The following is an 11,884-nucleotide window of genomic DNA, read 5'->3' on the forward strand; positions in this document are numbered from 1 at the left end:
TTGCATGGCAAATACAGCACAGGAATTCATGGGGATAAGGCAGGGCAAACATTAACCTCCTGTGCCGGTGGCTTTGCGAAACAGCCGGTACAACAGTCTCTTTTCGTTTGCCGCTCCTTTTTCATGGAAAAGACTTTATGGCTCAAAGACAGCAGTAAATTAACAGCTAAGTGAAACCATTATGTCAGTGGGACGCTTTAATCGGTTTACAAAACACTATTTAAGGTACGATGCATATTTCGTAGGCAGGAGGGGGAACCGGGAGGCCGAGGTCGAAATCCAAGGGCGTGGGGGGGGTGGCGGGTCACCGGCCTTGGCCCCGGCCGCGACGACCCCCTACCCCCCTGCGGCCAAGCGGGGAGGTGGGTGCAATGGCACACCCCCCTTGGCCCCCCAACCCATTCACACCGCTAACGGCGCTGATGGCCGGGCGTTGGCAAACGCTTTGCATGAGAAAGACTTCATTAAAGGTACCCCGGATAAACTATTTTCGATGGGGGCGGGAGACGAAGGGGTGGGGGGCAGCGCGGCCCCACTCCCGCCCGGGCCCGGTGGATCGCTCGCTCCGGGCGGCCGCGGTCGCTCCCCAGCCGCGGTTCGGCGCGGCGGCCGGCCCTCCCCCGGCTCCTCCCAGCGGGAGGCCCCCGCTGCCGCCGAGGACCGGACCGGACCGGGCTCCGGGCACCGAGAAAAACCCGCCCGGAGGATGCCGGAGGCGTAGCAATGATGACAAGAGCTGCCCGGTGTTAGGGTTCAGTTCCAGCTGATTTTATTTCCTTCCCGAAGAAAAAAAAAAAAAACAACAAACAAACAAACAAACAAAAAAAAAAAAGCGAGGTTATTTACAGAAGGTATATCAACAATCTGACAGGCAGTGAACTTGACATGGTTAGCTGGCATGATCTTTTTTTTTTTTTTCTCTCATCTGTCCCAACGTTGCGTCGTGGGTGATCGTTAGACAAAAAAAAAAAAAAAATATTCTACACAGCATATTGCACAGGATGGATGACCAAAAAAATAACAAAAAGAACAAAAAAAGTTAAACCCTTAACGGAACCACCTCATTAGGCAGACGTCCTAGTGCCTGTCATGTTATATTAACATACATAAACACACAATCTTCTTTTTTGCTTATTATAATACAGACTTAAATGTACAAAGATGTTTTCACTTTCTTCATCTTAAACACAACAGCTATAAACCTGAATACATATGCTATCATCATGCCATAAGAGACTAAAACAATTATATTTAGCGACAAGTAGAAAGGATTAAATAGTCAAATACAAGAATGAAAAACGCAGTACATAGTGTCGCGAACTCAAACCGGCATTTAGATAGATCCAGTGGTTTAAACGGCACGTTTTTGCTTCTAAAAAAAGTGCAAAAGATGTGGTTTACAAGTTAAAGGTACAGGATCCCTTCTGTGTCAATGCACCAGTTGCTTTACTTCATTTCGGGATAGGTTTCTCCCCAAAACGGTAGCATACAGTGTATACATAACGCCTCCGTCTCCCCCTTCCCCTCCGGCTGCCCCGGCCCACTCCCGCCCCCTCCCCAGAAAGGCGGGGGGGGGGGCTGCGGAGTGGGCGCTGGCGGCGAGGGATGCTGTCACTTTAAGATGCCTGCAGATTGGAGTGTAAACATGGACAAAATAGGGGCTGATTCGTGGGTGTGTGAGAGTGGGTGAGTGAGTGTGAGCGCGCACACGCGTGTGAGATACTAACCAGCGGCCCTGTTGTTAAAATCAGGAAATCCAAACAGCGATTTACACCGATTTACACCCCCTTTATATATTTTTTACAAAAATACACTGAGAAAATAATCAAACGTTTTCATCTCTCTTCTCTTTTTGTTTTTAAAAGTGTCAAAAGTCTACATTTAAATATAAAAAATTAAAAGTTAAAACTCTAGCCCTTCAGTGAAGGAGACATAAAAATGGTGCGGGTAACAACGAGAACTACCAAAAAAGGACAAAGAAATACAAGTCAAAAATGTTTGGCCAGTATAAATACGTCCACTTATAAAATGGCATCCGATTACATTTACAAGAGAAAAAAAACAATACGAGGATGGAGCATCGGTGAGAAAAAACAGTCTTTTCATTTACAGCTATAAGGAACAAACACATACATACTCTGAGAAAAAATTTGGTCCTGAATTTTCTTTTTTAAAGTCCAGCACAGATTTGAGTTGCGTTTGAATCCTTTAAAGAGTTAAGAATGAAAAAAAGCTGGTGATATTTTTGTAGGAATCAAACATAGCGCCATCTATCTGCTTTTATATTATCCTAACACTATTTTTTTAAACTGTTCAACAGTCTTACAGAAATCTTAAAAAGATAGACAGGATAACATGCTATATTAAACCCCACCAGTGAAATAATCCAACACCATCACGATTCTGAGCAAGAAGAAAAAACTACTTTTTTTTTGTATTTTCGGGTTTTTTTGCAAAAGCCATCGCCCTCCATTTCCCCTGTACCACATCATGACAGAAACTGTTCCCATTCGGTCTCTGTTTCAAAAGAAGTTTTCAGTGTTCTTTAAGTTTCGGCCGTATTTTTCTCTCTACATATGACATAAGGTGACTGAGAAAAGCGCTGCCGCCACCTCATCTGTACGTGCAAATCCGTTTCAGTTTATTATTATCTTCCCCCCACCGTATTTCCAAGACGGCTCTCAAGCGTAAGTCTGGCTCTTCTCCGCTTAACTAGGATCTCAGTCCAGCACCCAGCTCCATCCGCCTCCTCCTCCTCTTCCTCCTCCTCCCATCATCGTCGCCTCCTCTCGCCGCATGAGAAACCGGGACAGGATTTCTCCCCCCAAACGTGAACCTTGCAAGGGTGGATTTTTTTTCTTTTCTCCTCTTTTTTTTTTTTGTTTTCCAAGCAGTTCTGATCGCTCTTTCGCTGGAAAGCGCGAATGCTCAAGACATCCAGTGTGCGCTCAGCACAATGCATCGCTCCCCCTCCTCTTTATTCGTATAAAGTGGGCAATAACAAAGAACCCAGAGGTGTGTGTGGTTCCCCCACCCCCCTTCCCCCCTTTCCTCTGTCTCTCTTTTCAGGAAATAAAAAAGGAAAAGGAAAAACCCGGCGTTTCGCTCCCGCCAGTCTCTGAAAAAGCAACGTCGGGCTCGTCCCTCGGAAGGGGGTGTGTGCGGGTCCGTCTCCAGCCGGAGGGGGAATGGAACTGACGGCCCTTCTGCGAGGAGAGGACGATCCCGCTCCCGCCGCCGCTCTCCCCGAGCACAAGAAGCAGTCTCACCAGCCCCTTCCCAGAAAATCATTAAAAAAAAAAAAAGAAAAAAGAAAAAAGAAAGAAACAAAACCGCCCCGGCGGGGCGGGCGAGTCCTGCCGACAACGCGCGTCCGTGTCTCCTCCAGCAGGGCCCGGCTCTCGCCTCAGTAAGTGAAGACCAGGTTGGAGATGCTGGACTCCAGCCAGTCCCCCGAGATCATCTCACTTACCTCCGGCGTGCAGTAGTCCGGGAACTCAAAGTGCGAGCCCGAGCCGGGCTCGAAGTTAAAATCCAGGTCCCGGTCGAGCACCGAGGAGCTGAAGCTGCCCAGGGACATGCTCTCAAAGCCGGGGCTGGGGTTCAGGTCCAAGAGGTCGTCCTCAAACTCGTCGTCCGACGAAGAGGAGCCGGAGGAGGAAGAGGAGGAGGAGTGGGAGGACGCGGAGGAGGAATGCGCCGTCGAGGGGGCCGGGGAGGGGGCGCGCAGGCTGGTGTAGCTGCGGTGATCCGAGGGCGAGCCCGAGCCGGAGCCGGAGGGCGAGGGGCAGGCGGCCCCGCCGCAGTCCCCGTCGGGCCGGCCCGCCCCGCCGCCCCCCTCCTCGTAGAGGCTCAAGGGGTCGCCGGCCTCCGCCGAGCTGCTCAGCGTGGGGCTGCCAGGCACGGCGCCGCCGGGGGAGGCGGAGGCGGCCGCCGCCTGCCCGCTGCCGAAGACGTAGACCCGCTTCAGCTTCTTCTCGGCCAGCGGCTTGCCGGGGCCCGGGGGGGCGCCCGCCGCCCCCCGGGGCTTGTACAGCGCCTGGTGCTCGGGCGGCAGCAGCGCGGCCGGCGGCTCGCCGGGGAAAGGGGCGGCCTTGCCGCCCGCCGCCGCCGCCTTGCCGTGGGGCTTGCCGCCCGCGCCCGCGCCGCCGCCGCCCGCGGGGGAGGGTTTGGAGCCGCCGCCGCCGCCGCCGCCCTTCTTCGGGGCGGGCTTGGCGGGGGCCGCCGGGCCGCCGGGACCGCCGCCCGCGCTGCCCCCGCCGGCGCCGCCCCCGCCGCCCTTGTCCGCCTTGTCGCCGGGCTTGGCGGAGCTGTTGCCCGACTTCACCTTCTTCCTGGGCCGGTACTTGTAGTCGGGGTAGTCCGCCATGTGCTTGAGGCGCAGCCGCTCCGCCTCCCGGATGAAGGGGATCTTGTCGCTGTCCTTGAGCAGCTTCCAACGCTTGCCCAGGCGCTTGGAGATCTCGGCGTTGTGCATGTCGGGGGACTGCTCCATGATCTTCCGCCGCTCGATCTGCGACCACACCATGAAGGCGTTCATGGGCCTCTTGATGTGCCCGCTGGGCGTCTTGCACCAGCTCGGGTCGTCCGCCTTGCCCCCCGTGGAGGCGGTGGAGCCCGGCGTGGGGGAGGAGGCGATGCCCAGTTCGATGCCGGCCCCGGAGTCGGAGGTCTCGGCGGCCAGCAGCGCCTCCGTGTTCTCCGCCGTGTTGGTCTGCTGCACCATCGCGGCGGCGGCGGCGGCGGGGGGCTCGCCGGGGCTCAGCGCCGCTCCGGCGCGGGGCAGGGCGCGCAACTTCTCACAGCGGCACCGGGGCGGCGCAGCCAGCCGCGCAGCCCCCCGCGGCCGCGCCCCCGCTCCCCGCACCACTTGTACTTCCACACCGGCGCCCGGTCCCCGGCGGCGCGGTCCTCTCCCCCTCGAGGCGACGGCGGCAGCGGCGGCGGGGCCGCCCGCGGTCAGACAGAGTTTCTGCAAAAGCAGCACCGCGAGCCGCCCGTCCAAGTTTGCTTTTTTTGTTTTCTCTTGGGGTGTTTTGGGCTTTTTTTTTTTTGTTTGGTTTTTTTTTGTTTTGGAGGGGGGGTGTGTCGGTCTGCTTTTTTTTTTTTCTCTCCTCACCACCTCGGGTGTCCCCCCCCTCCCCGAAGCAGCTGGTCCAGTTCACAAGTGCTTCCCGCCGGCGTTTCAAGGCGAGCAGCAGGGCGCCGGCCGCCGAAAGTCTCTCAAGCGCTGGGCACGGCCAGCGCCACCCGCCGCGGGGGAGGGGGGCGGCGGCGGCGCGCCCCCGAAGCCCCGGTTAAACCCCGGCTCCAGGACTCGTGGTGGCGGTGGCGGCAGGGTCGGCGGCCACGAGTTTGTGCAGGTAGGATTTTGGTAGATGCGAGGTTACTGAGCGAAAAGAAAAAACCCTCAGGAAAAAAAAAAGAAAAAAGAAAAAAGGTAAAAATAGTAGTAATTAAAAAAAATCGCCGAAGAAAAAAAAAGAAGAGCGCTCGTGCATGAACGAGTGTGTACGTCCCCGGCAGGAAGAGCGGCGAGCCGGGCGCTCAGCACCGTCCTCCCTCCTCCGCCGCCGCCGCCGCCGGTGCTGCCGGTGCTCCGCGCCCGCGGAGCCGCCGCCGCCCCCCGCCGCCGACCCGCGCGCCCGCCGGGCGATGCCCCGCGCACCCCCGCGCGCCGCGCCGCCCCGCGCGCGCCGCGCTCCGCCGGCTGCAGCTGCGAGCGGACCCCCCGCGCCCGCCCCGCGCGCCCCTTTATCCGTTCGCAGCCCGCCCCGCGGCCAATCACCGGCTGTATCCAACGCCTCCGCGCGCCAAGCCCCGCCCGCCGCCCGGCCATTGGCGGCCGCCGCCGCGCGGTAATAATGGGTGCGTGCAATGAGAAGCGCCCGCGCTGACCTCATTCCCCGGCGGCGGGGCGAACTCCTTCTTTTTTTCTTCTTTTTTTTTTTTTTTTTAATTTTTTTTTTTAAAGGGGGCAAGGAGGGGGCGGGCCCTCGCGCGCCCCGCCCCGCCCCGCGCCCCGCCGCGCACGTGCCCGCGCCCCCCCCCCCCCCAACACCCACCCTCCCCTTTCCTCCCTGCCGGGGAAAGATTAGAAAATCGGTAAAAAAAATAACCATAATATAAATAATTTTTTACAAAAAGGGGAATGGGGGAATTAAGCCGGCCCGCCCCGACACGTGGTGCCCGCGGGGGTGGCGCGGCCGCGGGCGGGGACACCTGCCCGCACAAAGGGACGGGGGGGCTCGTCGCTGCCGCACGCCCGGGGGGGCTCCGAGGGCACCCTCGCGGCCCTCCCCGCAGTGTCACGGAGGGCCCGTCACCCCCGCAGGAGCGGCCGCGCCGCGCCGCCGTCACGCCCCCCTCCGCCCGGGAGTTGGAGCGGCGGCGGCGGCGGCGGCGGCGGCGGGGGAGGTGGGACGGCGGGCACGGCCGGCACCTCCCGCGGAGCGCCGAGCCCCGTACGGGCGGCGGCGTTAATTAATTGCTGCCACCCATCCCACACTCCCCCCACCCCCGCGTCGGGGGCGGGGGGGAGAGGCGCTGCCCTCACCGCCCGTTCACCCCGCGCTTCCCCGCCGGCCGCTCCCGCACGCCGCAGCCCCGACCGACCCCGGGGGAAATGTGTGCGGCTGGGGGGGCGGCACGGCCCCGCCCCGCCGGGTCCCCCGGGAGCGGGAGGGGCCACGGGGGGAAAGAAGCGGTGCTTGGCCGGCGGGCAGGTACCGGCCTCACGGTGCGGGGGTGCTGCCCTGGCGGTACCCGCCCTACCCCGCGTCCCACCGAGCAGAGACAGCCCCCGCCCTGCCTTCGGGGGCCGGATGCGGGCCGGGGGTTGATGTTTCATCTCCTTTTCCCCCTCCCTCCGCCCCGCAACGATCCATAGCGAAGGGAAACAGCGCAGCGGCCGTGTGTGCCGTGAAGCAGCCCTTGAGGCCCCGCGGCGTCAAAAAGAACCCAAACCCCAACCCCCAGATAAAGGCTACTAAAAAAAAAAAAAAAAAAGGGCAGCGTTACTCCCCAGATATCGCTCACATCGTTCATCAGACCCGGGACAAAAAAGGCTGTTAGGCGAAACAGCTGTGAAAATTTTTGTTCCACACACCACCAGTTAAAAACACTTTTTAAATCAGAAAAAAAAATAATATGGTTGGAAACAGCTGAAATGTCTAAGAAAGCAGTCTAAAAATAAGTTACACATTTTTGCAGGAATATTTTATGGTAGGGTCCTTTAGTGGAGCTTCTAGCTGGTTTGAGAACAAGCTTTGAATATTAAGATCCCACGTTGGCCTGTTGTGAAGCCCTGAGAAAAATCCTGGATTCCTAATACCTCCCTGGGCAGGTCAGCTACATTGTGGAGAGCATTTACAAAGATACAACTTAAATTATCTCTTTGGTTGCAAAAATAATACATTGTTTCCTCTTTCAGCCTCTGCTAAGCATTGGATAAAATATTGCTTTCTGCTAGGTTGACGACATCCAGTGACATCAGTGGAGCTTCTCACCTTGACACTTTGTGAGTAGTAAATCGCGCTATGTTTTTCCCCCCGCAACGACAAGGCTGACATCAAATCTGTCTGCCCTATACCACCAGTTTCTATAGAAATGGAGGCTCGCAGTGGTTTTGGTGCCAGGAGTAAGCACTGGGCTTATTTACACTCCCGGTATTTACGTGCAGCGGTATGAAAAACCGCTTTTCAGGAGCAGTCAGTAGCTTCTGGCTGCTTCACCTGTTTGCGCAGTATCCAAAAGGATTTCAACCCCCGACTAACATATTTTAAGTATAAATATCAATTTGTTTAAACTACAAGGCAAGTGAGATATTCTCATGTTTCTACACACAGGTTAAAGCAGAACAAATAAAAACTAAGCTGACAGGCAGAGGGACAGAAAGAAAAAGCTTTAGAGAAAAAAAGCTTTTCACTCAGTTGTGTTATGGTGTGCACGGTCTTGACCGCCATGAACAAAAATTATCTCCAGGTGGGTTTGGTGTTATCTTTGTGAAAGCAGCCACTCGATTTAATCTTGGTTCAAAAAGTGTCTATGTGGGGTGGACAGAAGAATATTATTTCCTGAACGAAATCTTTACAAAAGCGCAATTTAGAAGTGCTTAATCAAGCACTTGTAAGAATATGATGTGAAACTCTATAAAAGCATTTTATTACAATTTCTTGGCTGTTTCCTTGAAGTTAATTGCTTCCACGCCTAATCCTCCAATGCTGAAGGGAGTGAAAGTGCCTTCCGGCTCCCCAGATTTTTAAACCTAGGTGTAAAGCGTGAGCATTCGGCTTCTATCCGAAACGCAGTTTTAAGAGCGCTGGCAAAATTTCTCCGCGTTTTACGACTTAAAAAGCCTCGAAAAAAACTTCATTCCATTTCCTGCAGGCTTTGTGAGGCCGGGGCTGCGGGAAGGGACGCGAGGTGGCAGCGCTGAGCCTCTTCTGCCAGACGTGGGAAAACGCCGAGCTATCGGACCCGGGATATTTATTTATTTATTTATTATTACTATTATTATTTCCCCATGGTTTTACTGAGCAGCACAGCGCTGCAAGTTTCTAACTGCAATTCAGTAGGCTTCCATGCGAAAGAGCGGCAACGCCGCCACATTGACCTGCACGCCGCTGAAACACTTCGCGACTGACCGTCCACCTCACCAGGGGAAATTAAGGGCACGGTCATTAGTAACACCATTCTCACACCTACGGCGGAGAAGCGGAACCTGCGGTTCGCCTTCCGCGTAGGGGGGGTAGGGGGGTGGAGGGGATAGCGTGTTTCACAGGGCTTGTGCCGAGACCACTCTTCTGGACGAACCCGCAGCAGCGCTGGGCACTCACGGGCACTGATTCAAGGGTTCAGTCAGACCGCAGTCCCCTCCGCTTAAAATGTCTTAAGAACACGCAGATTTAGCATCGCAGCAGATTTTTATTCCCCCCCCCGCCCCGGCCTTCTCGCTCTTAAACTGAGGATTACCAGCGCTCAGGCTTATTTAACTGCAGCCCTTGCAGCTGATCTTTTTCCACACCCCCAGCTCTCGTGGGCTGTGAGAAAAGCTTCGGAGTCGGCTCCGGCTGAGCTTTCGGGAGGCGAACCTGCCCTCCCGCCCAGCGTGTCGCGGCGTGCCCGTCACCGCCGGCACGGAGCGCTCCCCTCCCCGCAGGGCGCGGAACCCCCGCGGCTCCACCGGCCGCCTCGTACCACCGGCCGCCTCGTACCCCCGGCAGCTTCCTGCGCGGCTCGCCCAGCCACCGGGGAACCGTCCGCCTCACCCCTTCCGCCGGGGTGCGCGGGTTAATTAACACGCGCGTTAATTCCACGCTGCTACCTGAGCAGGCGCCCCCACCGCGCCGCGCACGAAGCACACCCCCCTCTCCCTAACCACCCGCCCCTTGCCCAGGGCGGCTCCCACCCCCAGCGCCTCCGCGCAGCGCGGCCCTGTCCACGCACGGCGAAAAAAAACGCGGGTGGGCACAACCCTCTTCCCGCCGCCGTAGCCACGGGGCGGCCCCAAACGCTTCCAGCCCGCGCAACGATCAACCCCGCCCCCCCCCACCCCCCCACTTGTAGGGGATGTGCTGCTCTCCGCGTCCACCTCACCCTCCCGCTGCGGAGCGAGGTCTTCGCGGCGGGGCGAGGGCGGGCCTCGGCGCCCCCGCAGGACCGAACCCGCGTGGGGCGTGTTCTCCTGCAGGGCAGGAGCAGGGCCCTCCCCCGGGCGCCTCCGGGGCGGGACAATCAGCGGGTCAGCGAGCCACCCGCGAGGAAATGCTGCGGCTCATTTAAGGCGATTCCCGGGACATCTTGCTCCCCGTCACTCTGTGACAGGCGTCCACACGGTGGGGAAAGGAGGCATCTTCTTTTCCTTAAAAAAAAACCCCAACGCCTATTACTTCTGAGCAATTTCTTCCTGCGACCGAAATCCACATATCTTTTGCCTTGACATTCTGTGCCGCATTTTAAATGTGCGCCTCAGGGTGATTTTAGCCTTCTTGAATTGCAAAGGACCAGGCCACAGCAGAGGTGCGCTGCTGAAGAACACCTTCCCCACCATCTTTCTGTTGCCCGTTTTGATCCAAGGAAAAAAAAGTTAATGAGATACTTGCCATGAAGGGGGAAAAAAGTCCCGGCTTTCAAAATAACAGGATGATAGTGGATTTTCATGATCAAAGAAGAGCGTGCTTAAGGATCAGAGGTGTAAACTGAGACATGAAAGCGGGCCCTCCTTCTCCGTCCTGTTTGCAAGAAGAAAACTCCATTGTACAATTGCATGACTCCGATTCACAGTGTACCTTTATTCAGCGTGATTCATAAACACTTTGAACTCTCCCCGATAGCTTTGTTGAGAAGAACATTTATTACTGGGAAGTGTTTTATAGAGGGTATTATTTACTTAGGAGTGAAAAATCTGTTGCCTAAAGTTGTACGGTATTGTTTCTTTCAAAAACGTATGTTCACTTACATTTTACTTGAGTGCAAGCCTTCACATAGATCCCCAGTGCCCTTGTTATGAGAACGCCAAGACATTTCTAGCTTATTTAATCCAACAAGCAGGTAAGAAGCCATTTGCGTATACACATTTATATTAATTCAGATATTAATCACTTATATGGAAATGTTTGGTTTGGGAAGGCAGAAACACTTCTCCAAAGATTTTTAATAAGAAAATATGATAATACCTTCTCTCCTTTATCCACTTTGGTGACTTTTTAAGTTTAAACTTGTTCTCTAAGAATAACACAAGTTCAAAAAGCCCTGTTAAAAAAAAATGAAAAAGAAACTTGGAAAACACATTGTTTGCATTTGCTTAAAAGGAGAATTGCAACCCCTATCCAATCCGGTACGATTTAGTAAACTTTTTTTTTAAAAAAAAGAAAAAAAGCTTTGTATAAGAAAAGCTTTTACTTCATTTTTAAAGCTGTTTTGGCAAGCCTTTTCTGCAAAGTGAAAAGCTGCGTAGCCACAAGGTTGAAGAGGAATTACCGGTCTGCTGCATATGTAGCAGCAGATTGCATATTCATGAGCTGCAGCTGCTGTGAAGGCCACCCCAGGAAGAGCAGCCCAAGAGGAGAACCAGTGGAGGGAAGCAGCGGCTGGTGGGTGCCTGCAGCCAGCCCCCCTGGCAAGGCTCAGCCCTTCTCCCTGCAGGAGGACCAGGGAAGGAGTGCCCCGCTCCTTCGGACCACCGATCACACTTTTTGAACGTGCTCCTCCACTCTGGATCTGTCCCTTAGGCTCCCTCCCAGCCACCTGTACTCATCCTTCCTGCTTGCTCTCGCCTTCCCCTGCCTTCTCCTCGCTACCGCTCTCGTAACGTTCCCGCTCATCTTTTCCTGCCATCTCTATGAACAAGCAAACAGCTGCGAGAAGACAGTTTGGCAGAAGCCCACAGACTACCAAGAATGAAGTAATGTTGCCGCCCACTTCCACAACACCATGATGTCACCCAGACTTTAGCACCATTGATAAGATGGAGCTACAAAACCGCTGTGCATTGAATTACATTTGGGTCGGTTTTGAAGATGATTTAGCGGGACGTTGCACGTTATTTAATCCAGTGTGTGAATGACTTCTCGTGTTAAGCAAAATGTTATGTATACCTACTACTCCTGGGAAGGAGGCATGAGGTAATAAGGAAACAGGGTTCTTCTAAAATTTAAGTCTCAGCATTTCTAACTTGTTTCTTGCGATACCATTTCTTGAGTGACATATTCCAGGTAATTAAAATAAAAAAAAAATCTTGCATAGGATTTATTTGTGATCATTGTCTTTTTTTTTTAGTAAACTCTGGGTTATTCATGGATGCTTACCCACGGGATCCAACCCTAAGTAAAGAAAATTCCCTCGGCAACCTGCGGGCGGTTGGGGTTATCCATGCAATCTAAGG

General features: G+C 54.9%; 1 protein-coding gene across 1 annotated transcript; it reads right to left on the reverse strand.

Annotated features, from left to right (window-relative positions):
* Nucleotides 1-746: 746 nt before the first annotated feature.
* Nucleotides 747-6,447, reverse strand: SOX4 (SRY-box transcription factor 4). Its single transcript, XM_074575802.1, has one exon. The coding sequence runs from the start codon at nt 4,724-4,726 to the stop codon at nt 3,407-3,409; it is 1,320 nt and encodes a 439-aa protein (XP_074431903.1). The 5' UTR covers nt 4,727-6,447; the 3' UTR covers nt 747-3,406.
* Between the last annotated feature and the right edge of the window lie 5,437 nt (nt 6,448-11,884).

Source organism: Larus michahellis, chromosome 2 (genome assembly GCF_964199755.1).
Source record: "Larus michahellis chromosome 2, bLarMic1.1, whole genome shotgun sequence".
NCBI classification, from domain to species: Eukaryota; Metazoa; Chordata; class Aves; order Charadriiformes; family Laridae; genus Larus; species Larus michahellis.